Source organism: Hemitrygon akajei, chromosome 1 (assembly GCF_048418815.1).
Source record: "Hemitrygon akajei chromosome 1, sHemAka1.3, whole genome shotgun sequence".
NCBI lineage: Eukaryota > Metazoa > Chordata > Chondrichthyes > Myliobatiformes > Dasyatidae > Hemitrygon > Hemitrygon akajei.
In genome coordinates, this window is record NC_133124.1 from 64,620,213 (window position 1) to 64,635,688 (window position 15,476).

Genomic DNA, 15,476 nt, shown 5'->3' on the forward strand with positions numbered 1-15,476 from the left:
TTTTGAAGCAATTGGGTACTTCCAACTACTGCAGTGAGAAATTGAATTAGTTCTTGAATACTCCTGCCAGTTGGTTGGCACAGGTTTTCAGTGCTCTACCTGGTATACCATCAAGGCCTGATGCCATGTGAGGGTTCACCCTCTTGAAAGACATTCTGCCATTGGCCTCCAATACAGAGATCACAGGGTCACCAGATGCTGCAGGGATTCGCACAGGCAACACACAGAAAGTGCTGGAGCAACTCAGCAGGCCAGGCAGCATCTATGGAAAAGAATATCGCTGACATTTCAGCCGAGACTCTGCCTTAAAGTCTTGGCCGAAACTCCTCATGTACATGAAGGATGTAAGAAGCCTCACAGAAAGGGAATAGAACAACCAAATCTAAATTCTAATCTGATAGACTGATCTCCCTTTTGCCTCCACAGATGCTGCTTAGGAACTAAGAGCCAACAAACAAATTTGTAGGATTGCATTAATTACTGAAAACACTGCAAAACATTTGCATTGAAGACACAAAGCTGAAACTGAAATGAAAAACCCAACTCATGGTAATCTTTTTCCACCCAAAAGATTACTGCTCCTATGACTTATGGTTTTATTACAGTTATGTTTGAAATGCTCAAAGGAAGCATTAGTCCCAAATTTTCAACATCTGGACACAGTTCTGTTTTAAAATTAATTCCCTTATTGAGTTCAGAAAAGGGTTATACTGGAAGAGGAGATGTCTGCAATTTTCTAGCCTGATAATTTAGTATTAACTAGTAATCCCATTGCTTTTAACTGGAAGAAACAACTACAGTTAGAATGCAAGGACAAGTTAGATTGTATCCTTGTATTTAACCAAGTTGATTTCAATGTCAGGTTTTTTTTTTAGATTTACAATTTTTATTTGTACACAACTTTTAAAGTTTAGTGAATTTTTAAACTATTTTTGAACATCTGCATTACAGGCAGTCAATCTCCTCATAGCTTTCAGCATGAATTAACTGGCCTTCAAAACATTGGAGGCACAGCCCATCACTTACAATTGGAAAGACCTTGCACCGATGATATCAAGTAGTTGCCATTCTGCAGATAAGTAAATGCTACAGAAAGAAAGGGATTTGAAGACAGGCAAGCAGTCAGCTTAAGTGACTCAACAAAAGCACCAATATACTTTGGTAGTTTTGACTGCAGATGTACATTGGAAATGTACTAAGAGAACTCGTATCTTCAAAAAGAGCAATGGGAAATTCTATGTCTACACAAACAAACTGATCAAGTCTAATGTGGTGAGTATAAGAAAAAAATCAAAAGCCATCTCCAGCAAGTTTTTTTTAATCTTATTAATATCTCCAGGTTCAACATAAATGTTGTAGGTCAACAATAACAGTATTCTCAAACAAACAAGAGATACTGACTTGAAAAACTAATTAAGTTCAATTTTGGTAAATTTTGGACCAAAATAGAAAATGCTCACCTGAATTTGCTGTCAAAAACTCCAAATGTAACCAATTCTCCTGATTTCAAGATCCTTGGTTTGTCCTTTTCTAATCGCACCTCATTTACAAAGGTTCCATATTTTGAAGTATCTTTTAATGTCAGTACTGGGATATTGGCAACTTGGTTCTATAAAGAAAAATAAAATAAATTTAGAATACAAAATATCATTTTTAAAAATGCTCATGCTGCTAATAACAGTCAAAGTTATTAAATAAGTTACAAACTAAAATAGATTCACACTTTCTTTAAACTATACGTGCAATTCACATGTATACAACTCAGTCTGATACATTTATGGTTATTTTTACTGAATACCCCTAATCTCTGTATAATAAAGAATTATATCAATTTATTTTTTTGACCATTGGTTTAAAAGCTGATACATTGTGGCAAGCTTCAAACTTGATGATATGAAGTTCTAAGGCTCTGCCCTTGTAATAGGGAGAATTGAGTTCAAATGCCATTCTTAGTCATGCTGTTAATAGCTGCATGGAACAAGCTCCATTTCTGAACCAGCTCTACATAGCACATCCTAAAATAAAGCACAATAATTGGGGTAAAAGGGGCAAGTCTCTCTTAGTACAGATAGACTTATTGTACCTTTATATCTTTAGGCAACTTGGTATGACATATCATCCTTCTGACAGTTTTTAAATTATACAAAAGAACTAAAACCAAAGTATCAAATCTATCCCAATGTAGCATTCTGTAATTTAGTAGATAGAAAACAGCAGCTTCACTCTTCTTCCAGGGTGGTCCAGAGCTTAATCTTCTACTGGGAGGCTAGTTTCCAAGTGATTAGTGAGTCACAGCATAATGTAAGTTCTCTTTGAGGACAAATGGCTGGTTATATCAAGCTATTGACCACCTTGCTCCTGACTTACCTACTATGAAAAGCCACTTTCGATGATAACTAAGTGACCGTTCTCAATCTGTTTCCTAATCAAACTCTTAACACTGACAATAACTGAAATGATGGTAATAACAAAATAGAAATTTTAATTATTGAAAAGAAACAAATTAAGGCTCTGACAAGGAGACTAATACAAATTAATTCTACAAAAGAAAATTTGGCTGGTGACTGATTACCAAATTTGCAGCAGGATGAACAATCGAAAGTGTGGCATGTGAACGACTGATGGACTGATCATCTTGTAGAAGGATGGCACAGTTTTTTCGTCCAACAATGTAATTTACACCAACTAATAAATAGTGAGGTCCTTCTGTAACAAGAAAATATGAATGAGTATAAGAACAGGATGAGTGGAATTAACTTACATCTTTTCCTAACTGCTTTAAGAAAGACAGACAATAATAACAGCAGTAAATACCCAGAACTTATCTAGGTTATTGGTTGCAAGTTTTTTTTTGAACAAAGAAATTCAACAGAATCATACAGGTCTTTCAAAGTTAGATCTGCCGTGGATGGTCCCAAGCCCGGCTGTGAAAGGAAGAGGGTTGGGCATACGGCTAACAACCCCATGTCCAAAAAACCCGGAGTTATCCAAACGCTAACAGAAATTCCAAAGACGTCATCCTTGGGAGAGGAAGGTCTTTGAAGACTAACTACACACATGGGGACAAGTTGAAAGATTGGCCCTGGATAGAGTATTCTGGCGAGCTGCTGCTCACAGCTGATGCTCCAGTGGGATAACGGCTTTACAAGAGTTTATAAGTTATAAAGATTACTTTGTTAAAGCTAAATACAGCTTAACTATTAAAATACAAGTTGGATTTGCAATAATTATTACGATCAAGAGATTTACCTATGTGAACCCCTGCATCATATCATCACTTTTCACCAATATGTAGTTGGTTATATAAAATGTAATGACTACAGTACTGCAGATACCATTTCCTCTGTACTGCACTAGATTGCTGACTCAAAGTAACCCCTTAGTACGTTTTTAATTAAACTGAAGAAAAATAGCACAATCCCTTATATTTCTCAGTCACGATTACTTAATTATGATTTTGTTATGTTTATGAAAATACAACCGGGTTTGCAAAACATAATAATGACAAAATAATGTTATACTTTCATTGGCACGAGCATTTTCATTTACACTCATTTTATAAAAATTCAATCACAGGGAAATTTACCTCTTCAGGTAGTTTTACAACGCACCTTTCTGCAGATCCAAAAACCATTATTCATTACGCAAGTTCATTTCTTTCATCAGTTTTGCTCAGTTCAAAGACTATTCTTCTAATTCCAGCTTGCTCCTATCACTTTAGTTTTCCCCTTCCCCAATTCTTTTTAATAACATTCAGCTTTTTTTCTATAATAGTTCCAACATATTATTCTTTTTAAGATTTAGCTTTTAGACCCAAGAAAGGGTGTGTATTACAGTAAATGAAGTACCCCTACCAACGTTAGAGGTGCAATCAATCATCAAAATAAGCAAGACATGAAGCTCCTTGCAGTACTGTTATATTAGTATATTTTATTGGTTTAAGAATAGATGCACTTTACCTAAGATTGCACGGATTCTTGAGCATACCCTATGTTGTTTATGATTATAAAAACATTGCTATTGTGTTATATTGATTTGATGCTGCTGGCTTTCAAGATCCATAATAACTTCACAAACAGCTATAGTTTCTTGGTTATCATTTGTTCTCCAGTTAAAAATTGGACGAATTTGTCATTCACTATAATTTAGCTTTACATAAGCTTATGAATAAAAGTAATTACACTTTACTATGTAAATGATTGTATATGTTTATAATGCCCCAGGAAATAACTTTACTCAGGTAACCCCCTTACATCCTGTGCTTCCCCCCACCCCCATACTCCTTCCAATCTACCTCTGGTCTTTACATTTTCGTTCCTTATTCTACACCCTCAACTCCAGCACCTCCTTCACCCATTTGCCTTCCCCTCCTGATTCCATCCACCTACTACACATATGCACGTCACACGCTGGACCTTCCCCCCATCTTGCTTCCTCTGCCAGGACACAACAGACTGCAGGTACTGGAAGCAGGAGCAACAAACAATCTGCTGGAGGACCTCAGTTGGTCAAGCTGCACCTCTGGGAGGAAAGTAAATTCCAATGTTTTAGATTGAAACTCTGCATCAGAACCAGTAGTCATGATGCAGGATTTCAACCCAAAACATCAATAATTCCTTTCTTCACACAAATGCTTCTTGACCCATTGAGTTACTCTAGCAGATTGCTTGCTGCTCCTGTTCCATCTGCCCTTCATCTTTCCTTCAAGTTATTCCATTATCATCCAGCTAGCCATCAAGTCAACGCAGAATTGCCCTGACGGATACTGGTTGGCATGCTCAGATCTGCAAGCAGTTTGTTTGTTGCGTCAGATTCCAGCATCTGTGACTTCCCTTGTCACTTTCTATACTTATCAAATTCTACCACTCAAATCCTTCATGTTCTGCTTATCACCCTCCAGCATTTATAGCTTCCGCCCCATTTAACTACACATCACTTTCTTCTCACCCCATGTCTGTTTTCACCCGTCTCTCCAACTCCACCCCTCTTCCTCCTATCTCCTTATCTGTCACCCCTCCTTAGTCAATATAACATCTACCAGCCCCTTTTTCTTCCCTTCCCCTCTAAACTGGCCATCTTCCCTCTCCACTCTCAGCCACTAGGCAGGGTTTCTACTGATCATCTCAAAAATAACTCATCAGCAGGTGCTATTCAACCCGCTGTGTTGTTCCAGCAGTTTTCATTTGCAGCTCTATTTATCTTATGGGATACCACATAGCCGATTTGGTAGACTACCTTGATTAATTCAGAATTAATGTCATTAACTGCTTAAGTTTGCTTTAATTCCACATAAATCACAAGCCTCTATTCCAAAAGCTTTTGATAGAACTCATTATTTTATCTTGCCAATAAGTGTTTATCATTTCAGGAAAATAGTTCTTGTAATTCCACCACCATTTCAAATAAGTAGGTACCTGATTCAGAATCCTTATACATTCTCTAAAAAAATGTTTAAACAATAAGTTTCATTCTATGGTCAATGCCGAAATCAAATGTTCAACTATTTCGGGTCAAAACGTCGTCTGTACCTCTTCCTATAGATGCTGCCTGGCCTGCTGCATTCCACCAGCATTTTGTGTGTGTGTGTTGTTCAACTATTTCTATTTTGTTTTAGCATTGTATTTCAATTTAATGTTTTTTCACTATGAATAGTGGAGCACTTGGTTCCATAATTTGAAAAGAAAAAAAACAGCATATTGAAATTCTAAGATAAAAATTTCACACTCAACGTTGCAAGACACATTTGTGCAGAAAGGTCTCCAACATGATAAATTTGAATCTGATTCTAAACTTGAGACTTCAAGCTGAATTCTAAACGATATTCATGTTTGTCAAAAAACTCGAATGAAAAGTGGTGTTGATATACAGAGAAATCAAATATTCCTATTTCAGTCGGTCAAGAGCATGACTCGCCCTTAACCCTATATGCTCTTAATTGAATGGCCCCTTACGCCAGGAAAGTAAAACTAATAACATATTCAGTTGTGGATGACACAACAGCCAGTTGGTGCTGCGTATGGGATGCACAACGAGCGCGACCCAGTATTTCTACCCATCAGACCGGAGGAGGCCCATAGTACACTACTTGCTCCGGACCACTGTACCCGTGGACGCCCAGCGGAAAATTAGCGCGAAGAGCGCTCAATAAATACCTCCTCCCGGGGTTGACGGCCTCAACTCCCACATGATCCACACTCCTCAGCAGCAGACACGGACGACACTGCCGCTTGACACGTGATCCGAGACACGTGACCCCCTCCCCGCCATGCGCATCCTCGGGAAGTGTCGTGATTGGGTGAACGGTCGCTTCAACGAAGTGGGCGGAGCCGAGGGGGAGATGGCGACGTTGGTCCGCTCCCAGTTGTGGAAATGTTGGCGCAAGTTTACCGTTGCACCGTCTCAGTGTAGTCTAAACGAGCGGGTGAGGTTTGTTTTGAATGTGTTACATAAGCCTGGCTGAATTTGTCTGTTGGTAACTGTTTTTGGAAGGTTTCGCATGTGTGGAGAAATGAATTTTGTACTGGGCTACATTTTTTAATCCTTTCACGGAACTGTGGATAAAGTACTGTATAGGATAGAAGGGGAAACCTCAGTAGGTCAGGGAACCAAAGCAAAACGGAAAATAACTTAATTAGCTCATGACTTTTCAACCTGGCGAGGCTGTAAGTGTGGAATAGGGAAACTTCATTCGTACAGACTATCACCTGGTCAAAGTTTAAAATACTTATACATATGTACAGTCCTGAGATTCATTTTCTTGCGTGCATTAACAGTAAGTACAAGAAATATAACGGAAAGAATAAAAGACTGCCTCCAACAGGACGTCAGTGTGCAAATACAAAAAGGTTAATAATTTAAAAAAACAATAAATATCGAGAACAAGAGAGGAAGAATTTTGAAAGTGAGTTCAAGGGTTGTGCGAACAGTTCAGTGATGGGGCCATTGAAGTTATCCCCTCTGGTTCAAGGGCCTGAAGGCTGAGGGTAATAACTGTTCCTGAACCTGGTAGGGGATCTTCGGGACCCACACTACCTTCTTCCTGAAGGCAGTGGCATAACGAGAGCACGTCCCAAAGTGTTCACGCAATTTTCTTGTATGAAAGACAATTATATTTCATTAGAAAAAGCGAAAAAAATGCCTACATTACTGATGATCTAAAATAAATACAGCACATGCAGCATTCATGGAGAGAAAAACAGGTGACGTTTCAAGCAGAAATTAGTTTTGTTTTCCTCCACCGCCTGGTTTGCTGAGTATCCCCAAAATGTTGTACCGATATTTCAAATCGTTTGTCTTGATGCCTCAGAGCAATATATCCCAGGGTGCTGGGAACAACCCCTAAACACTTAAGTCATACCCAGAAAATAGATTTGTTGTCGATGTTCATCTGCAAGGTGGGACTTTGACAGTACAATGCTCCCTAAGTAATGCAGTGAAATGCTAACAATTGATAAGGCTGTCATCTTGCAGGTCAGACAACATAGGAGTTGATTCAAATACAAAGTAGTTTGTTCTTTACAACAATCCCCTGCGTTGAATTCTGTTCATCTGGGCTCTGAAGTATTTAGCAGGCACGTGCACTTTTCCTGTAACCAGAGGAGAATAAGAGGATTGTGGGGATAAAAGGTGGTGGTCTTCATGCATTGGATGAATGAAAATGTTGACCCGCCCACTTTGACAGAAGCTGGGAGTTATCAAAACAACGAATATGAGTTTCTTGAAGGAAAGCAATGTCAGCTTTGAGTTGTTTAATATGTGAGAATACCTTCCTCCTTTTAACAGGGTGATTCAACCCCTTTACATTCCAGCTCACAAATTTAAGTGCACTAGCCATTATCAATTACTAATGCATAAAAGGCAGCAGGCATATAAAAAGTCAAGCAATACAATAGCAGTCTGGGAGCAGAAATGTAAACATAGATTCGTAAAATCAAAACATAAACATGTCCTGAGCAATAAAGAAAAACAATAAATACAGTGAGTGATGTTGGAACTGGAAAACCCACCCCATCCACACAACCCAAAACTAGACGGCTACTAAAAAAAGCAGCTAGCTCTACCAAAAAAATTAACCCAAATATAACTTCCAGATCTGTGTCATTAACAGCAGTTCCGTATGAATACTATAGCAAATAGTAACTAGTTTATGCACTAGAAAACATAACTACAAATTGGAACATCTTCTGCAGAAATATAAAACTTAATACAGAGAAAATCGGATGAAAACCAAAACTAACCTACCCGCGAAAAATTATGGAAGAATAAAGAGAAAGGGGAAAAAAAAGGAGGAAGGGGAAAATTATAAATTCAAGAAGAGTACTTAGCAACCATTTACAGAGAGGAGGAAAAAAAATCAAAGATTAAAAAAAAGGTGAAAAAAATAATAATAAATAAAAAAATAAATCAGTAGTTAAACTGTGAACCAACAAACAGGGAGGCCTTCAATAAAGACTTCAAACCTCCAAAACAAGTTAGAGTCAGTTGTAGAACTCTATAGATAAAGTTATACAAGAATAAAATAGATTACACAAGTACTAGTTAAACGTCCATAGGGAAACATTAAGCACAGAATGTCTATTTAAAAAAGACACATCAAATCCAGGGAGAGATTGTCAACAGCCCTTAGAGTTTCAATGAATAATGTCTGAGTGATTCAAGTAAAGTCTGAGTCCAGAAAAAGTAATTTTACTACGAGAAGTACTTATCCACCATTTTAGGAGGTCCGATCGGGTTCCGAAGATGACTGGATAGCCGGAAGACTTGCAACAAATGCCTCAGCCTCCTTCACTGACTTAAGCCACTTATATTTTCCAGTATTAAGGGTGATTCGTAAATCGGCAGGGGTGTGAAGAGAGGGTTTAAAACCACGATCAAAAAGCACTTTCATTACACCTTTAAACTCAGCGTGCATCTTTAAGGTCTGGGGTGCAAAATCTTCACCAAAGCGAATGATTGTATTTTGGAAAGTAAAAGTACCTCTGCGACATGCCTCCATAATCATACGGTGTTTTACCTGGTATTGATGAAAGCGGGTGGGAGCCCAGAATTCCGGGGGGAACGTAGACCCTGTGTGCCCTTTCGAGCTCAGGCGGGTTCGGAAGCAAATCTTTCCCGAATATCTCACAGAGAAACTCGGCGAAAAACTTCACGGTTGATCCCTGTTCGGTGGCCTCTGGCAACCCAAGAATTCGAAGGTTACAACGTCTGCTGCGATTTTCGAGATCCACCATTTTGGAAAGGAGTTTGTTACATTTTTCCTCTAGGCTGGAACAGAGAGTCTCCGAGTATCGAACACGACTTTCTAAATCTTCAGAAGTCGAATCGATGCAAGATTAGTGTTCAGCATGTTCGTCCACTCTATCGTTGATCTGATCCAGTTTGGCTTCCAGCTGTTTGAAAGCGGTTCTAAATTCCTTTAAAATATCGTCTCGGTGTTGTTCCAGCGCAGCCCGGGTCTCAGCCGACAGAGCTGGAACTTCCTTTCTCCCGGATTTAGAACTCTTGCTAGACATTGTAAGGTAGATGTGTTCACAGGCAAGTAAAAGAAACCGAAAAAGTTCATAACTAAGGTTTAAAAAATGGAGACATTTAGTGCAAAGATAGCGACAGTAACGGAACAAAAGTTCGGAGCAGCTAAGCAATCGCCATCTTACCGGAAGTCCGTCATTTACCATGTTAATGTAAATATCACGTGAAACCCGGCTAAATGTCAGAAATTATTGCTTTGGGTTCAATGGATAATTGTGTTCATTATTGCAGCCATGACATAATTTATAACCCCTACAACTTCTATTTTGTAATAATATCATAACTTAAGGACAGTTTCAGCTGAGACTGAGCACCTAAGATGGTCCTGCCTAATGATTTTTTTGGTTTATTTTAATAAAAAGTCTTGTGTTTATCTGTATGTATGAGTGTTAGCCATTTGTTTTGGAAAAGATGCAAATATCTGAGCTCTACCCTGGAAACCACTTCCACCATTTAATATGATATTGACTGTTTATAATCCTTTAATTCTATATTTTTGTTTTCCATGGTGACCGTTTTTCTCTTTGCTTATCAAGACCCAGACCCTTCATTGGGTTATAGAGCCTGTTTCCAAGCCATTCTATGATTCTAACACAAATGCTTTTGTTTGGTACACAATGGAAGTATCAATAACAGGTTTTAAGTCATCCGTAAAAGTTGACATCAACATATGTAGAGTCTTCTGTGTTCTTTTTATTTATTCCCAGAATTCCAGAATAACTTAACTACACTGCTGTAGTGTTCCTCATATTCAGAAACATCCTCAGAAATCTATTGTCTACTGTAAAAACACTATTCCCTTTGCTCATTTAACCTGTTTCCTCTGCACCTTTTCCCAGGATAAGGTTTTTCTTTTCAGGACATCAGAATATCTAGAATTATTGTTGAGATGATAGTTTATTCAATACTAAAACAGATCATTGAGACAAAATGCCTCACTAAACTATAATGATAAGGTAAAATGTTCTGTTATTAGTGTAATTAATTATTAATATTGAATTTTTGTCCCCAGCTTTTCAGCCAACACACAATGGCACAGTACCAAAAGAATGGACCTGATCAACAAGTAATGCTTCCTGAAAACCAAACATTGATGTTGCCTTCTGGAACATTTAAGAATAAAGTGGCTTTCATCACTGGTGGAGGTACTGGACTTGGCAAAGGAATGACAACCACTCTGTCTGCTCTAGGTGCTGAATGTGTTATTGCAAGTAGGTAAGTGAGATTAAGTGTGGTCAAACAAAAGTTTTCATAAGTGCATTTTTTTTATCAGTAATCCAATAAGAGTAGAATAAGTCAATTAAACTTTGTGCAATTTGTTGCAATGTTTGAAATAATTAACATCCTAATTTTAGTCAGTGAAGAGATCATTAGCTTTGCAATTTCATGCTGTCTTAAGTGAATGAATGTACTGAAACAGCAGGATACTTGAAGAATTTTGCATTAGTAATTTTATTTTACTGGTATTCAGGAATGTGGCAGACAAGATCTTTCTTAGTCACACACAAAGCACTGAAGATCTGGCAAACTTTACAGCAGTGGAAAGGCTGCTTTTAAAAACTCATATAATGTTCCTGAAAAATGTTTTAAAAAATTGATTTCCAGTGAAAAATGTGGTTAAAAGTGGTGATAAGTGACTTTGTCAAAAGTCTCTGAATTAATTAGTTGTCATTGGAGGAAAGAGAACACCACCTTCTGAGGTCAAAGCAGTTGAATCATTCATTGTTGTGTTTAGGTGTGATTGATGGCCAAAATAAGCTTGCGGCCCAGTTGTGGTACTTGCCCAAGTACTAACAACCTGTACTGATCAACCAGCTGGAGTGTTCGCTGAGATCTTTAGCCTCTCTCTTCGACAGTCTGAGATACCCATCTGCTTCAAGCAGGCTCCAATTATATCTGCCTAAGAAGAATGTGATAATGTGCCTTAATGACTATTGTTCAATATCACTTACCTCCACAGTGATTAAGTATTTTGAGAGGTTGGTGATGAAACATATAAATTCCTGCCTGAGAAATGACTTTGATCTGCTCCAATTTGCTTACCGGAGCAACGGGTCCACAGCAGATGCCATCTCATTGGCTTTTCACTCAACCTTAGAACATCTGGATGCTCTTTGTCGATTACACCTTAGCATTCAATACTATCGTCCCCTCAAAACTTAATAAGTTCTAAGACCTTGGCGCAATAACTCATTGTACAATTGGATCCTCAGTTTCCTCACCTGCAGACTCCAGTCATTTCAGATTGGCAACAAGGTCTCCTCCACAACTTACAACAGCACAGGTGCACCACAAGGCTGTGTGCTTAGCCCCCTACTCTACTTGCTTTACTCTTATGACTGTGTGACTAAGCACAGCTCCAGTGCCAAAATGGGGTCTCATATTCCAGACTGCTGTTCCTAGACTTCAGGTTGGTGTTCAACACCATCATACTCCAGAAACTGGTGGGGAAACTGTCCTCGTTGGGTCTCAACATCACTGTCTGAAATTGGATACTGGACTTTTTAACAGTAAAGCAACTGTCAGGTCATGTGGGCAGCAACATCTCTTGTCCCATTACACCGATCACTGGCGCTTCCCAAGGCTGTGTGCTTAGCCCACTGCTTTTCACATTGCTGACACATGACTGTGTCGCAGGATCCAGCTCAAACTGTGTCATCAAGTTTGCAGATGACACAACAGTGGTTGGCCTCATCAAGAATGGTAACAAAACAGAGTATAGAGATGAAGTGGAGCAGCTGGTGGATTGGTGTGGGAAGAATAACCTAAGCCTGAATATGGAGAAGACAAAGGAAATTATTGTTGACTTCAGGAAGGTGCAGAGAAACCATCCCCCTCTGTGAATACATGGCTCCTCTGTAGAGAGAGCGTTAAGTGCACCACGTTTCTGGGAGTTCACATCATAGGTGATCTCACCTGGTCCCTTAATTTTACCTCCCTGAATAAGAAGGCACAGCAGCGAATCCACTTCCTAAGGAGACGGTGGCAAGCGAGGATTCTCCCCCCTACCCCCCCCACCATCTTAACTACATTTTACAGGAGCACCATTGAGTGCATCCTGAGGAATTGCGTCTCCATCTGGTATGGGAGCAGTCAAGCATTGGGCCTGAAGTCCCTACAAAGGACAGTAAGAACAGCTGAGAGGATCATATGGGTCTCCCCAACATCCATCGGGAATATTTATCAGGAGCGCTACATATGCAGGGTCCATAGTATTATTAAGGATCCCACCCATCCATCCAGTATCCTCTTTGACTTTCTACCATCAGGAAGGAGAATGCGAAGCATAAAAACAACAACGGTCAGGATGAGAAACAGTTTCTTTCCCCAGGCTATTAGGTTTCTCAAATAACTTAGTTTGTTATTTATGTATGATTCATCTGTAGATTTTATCCTTCATAAGTTATTGTGTGTTATGTGTACTACTGTGCTTTACATCCTACTGTGCTTTGAAAGAAACATTGTCTCGTTTCTATATGTGTTATATATGTTACACACATGTAGTTAATGACAATAAACTTCACTTGACTTGATATTCAAATTTGCTGATGACACCACTGTCATAGGCCAAATCAAAGGTGGTGATGAATCAACAGATAGAAGGGAGATTGAAAAACTGGCAGAGTGGTACAATGACAACAACCTCTTACTTGAATTCAGCAAGACCAAAGAGCTGATTATTGACTTAAGAAGAAGGAAGCTGGAGGTCTTTGAGCCAGTCTTCTTTGGGGGATCAGAGTTGGAGAGGTTCAGCAACTTTAAATTTCTGGGTGTTGTTATTTCAGAGGACCTTTCCTGGGACCAGCAGGTAAATGTAATTATGAAGAAAGCACGACAGCGCCTTTACTTCCTTAGGAATTTGTGAAGATTCGGCATGACATCTAAAACTTCAACAAACTTCTGTGAATGTGTAGTGTATGAATATATTGACTGCCTGCATCACACCCTGGTATGGAAATGCCCTCGCCCTTGAACAGAAAATCCTATATAAAGTAGTGGATATGGCCTAGTCCATCGTGGGTAAAGCCTTCCCCACCATGGAGCATATCTACATGAAACATTGTCACAGGAAAACAACATCCATCATCAGGGACCCCTACCACCCAGGACATACTTACTTCTTGCTGTTGCCATCAGAAAAGAGGTACAGGAGTCTTGGTGCTCACACCACCAGGTTCAGGAACTGTATTACCCTTCAGCTGTTAGGCTCCTGAACCAAAGCAGTTCACTCAACTTCACTTGCCCCATTATTGAAATGTTTCCACAACCAATGGACTTACTTTCAAGGACTCTTCAAAGTTCCAAGTACACTTATTATCAAGGCATACAACCTTGAGATTCATTTTCTTGCAGGCAGCAACAAAACAGAGAAACACCATAGAATCTGTTTAAAGAAAAACCCAGTGGAACAAGATCATCAAACCTGCAAAAAACAGTACAGATTACACAAGCAGTAAAAAGGAAAAAAATAACGTACAGAACATTAAGCATCAAATTATTATTATTTCTTTTTTTTTGTATTTGCATAGTTTGTTAGTTGAACACCCAAGTTGGTGTGGTCCTTCATTGATTCTGTTATGGTTATTATTCTATTATGGATTTATTGAACTTGCCCACAAGAAAATGAATCTCAGGATTGTATAGGATGACATATATGTACTCCAATAATAAATTCACTTTAAACTTTGAGCTCTTTCTTTCTAGTCCTGATGAACTGTCATGACTTGAAACATTGACCATCCATTTCCCTGCTTTTCTCCTTACTCACTGAAGTTCCTCCAGCTTTTTGTGTACAAATGTTAAATTTAGCCATTTGGCAAATGAAAGCCTAATATGAGACTGCAGAATAGTTGCACCAGGAAATCAGAACTTGTTGATGTGTACAAAATTTGGCTATAGAACAACTTTGAGCTAGTATTTATGCAGGGTAAATGAGGGAGACTAGATTGGAGTAGTACTGTAGTAAACAAATCTGAAGATGATGGTTTTAGTAGCAGTTGGTATGATGTTGGTGATGTTCTGAAGGAAATCAAAAGTGAATTTTATAGTAAACAGCTTGGGATTTGAAAGCTTCACTTACACTTAAAGGTGAAGCCTGTGGATAGTTTGATTTTATTTGAGGTACTCTGAGGGGGGACTAAAGATGATGGTTTTGGTCTTAACTATAGTAATCTGTCAGAAGGTGAGAAATGGACATTTATGGACATTAGGTGAACAAACATAGTCATTAAATAAAAATGTCAGAAATCCATAGCAAGTCACATAGCATCTGTGGAAAGAGAAGCAGCATTAATATTTTAGGGTGATGACCTTTCATCAGAAATACTGGTGAAAATAGGTATCTAAGCGAAAGGGCATCAAGCTGAAGCATAGACACTGATTTTCTCCCCATTGATGTTGTCTAACGTGTTAAGTATTTACAGCATTCACGGTTTTGTATTTAAGATTTTCAGTACAGTCGGCCCTCCTTATCCGCGGGGGATTAGTTCTGGGACATCCCGCGGACACCAAAATTCGCGGATGCTCAAGTCCCTTATTTAATGTATCTCCGTGTAGTGGACATTAGGACCTGGCATTGTAGCTTTGAATCTGCAGTGTTTCTGTTGACGAAAATAATCACGATCACGATTGAAAATAAGGTGGAAGTAATAAAGCGATCGGAAAGAGGTGAAATGCCATCGGTCATTGGAAAAGCGTTAGGCTATAATCGGTCAACGATCCGAACAATTTTAATGGAGCATATGAAAGGCCCTGCCCCGATGAAAGCTACAATTATTATTTTTTAAACTTTTTTTATTGTGTTTTCAAATAGTTACAGAATAAAAGTGTGTGAAAAAGAAAATATGTGTTACCCATCCCCCTCCCCTTAACCCCTCCCCCCTAACATCCCTATAGAAAAAAAGAAGAAAGAAAGAAAAAAAAAAGCTACAATTATTACTAAGCAACGC

At 38.8% G+C, this 15,476-nt stretch overlaps 2 protein-coding genes across 2 annotated transcripts in view; one reads left to right on the plus strand and one right to left on the minus strand.

The window, feature by feature from the left end:
- Nucleotides 1–6,249, minus strand: part of nbn (nibrin) — a 59,552-nt gene extending 53,303 nt beyond the window's left edge. The window contains exons 1-3 of the mRNA XM_073044462.1: nt 6,153–6,249; nt 2,573–2,706; nt 1,461–1,609 (exon numbers count right to left, since the gene is read on the minus strand). Coding sequence (XP_072900563.1) covers nt 1,461–1,609; nt 2,573–2,706; nt 6,153–6,186 — 317 coding nt within the window. The 5' untranslated portion in view covers nt 6,187–6,249. The remainder of the gene's footprint in view (nt 1–1,460; nt 1,610–2,572; nt 2,707–6,152) is intronic.
- Nucleotide 6,250: 1 nt separating this feature from the next.
- The window catches only part of decr1 (2,4-dienoyl CoA reductase 1, mitochondrial), a 43,786-nt gene continuing 34,560 nt past the window's right edge, over nt 6,251–15,476 (plus strand). The window contains exons 1-2 of the mRNA XM_073044494.1: nt 6,251–6,421; nt 10,541–10,743. Of these exons, the coding sequence (XP_072900595.1) occupies nt 6,266–6,421; nt 10,541–10,743 (359 nt within the window). The 5' untranslated portion in view covers nt 6,251–6,265. The remainder of the gene's footprint in view (nt 6,422–10,540; nt 10,744–15,476) is intronic.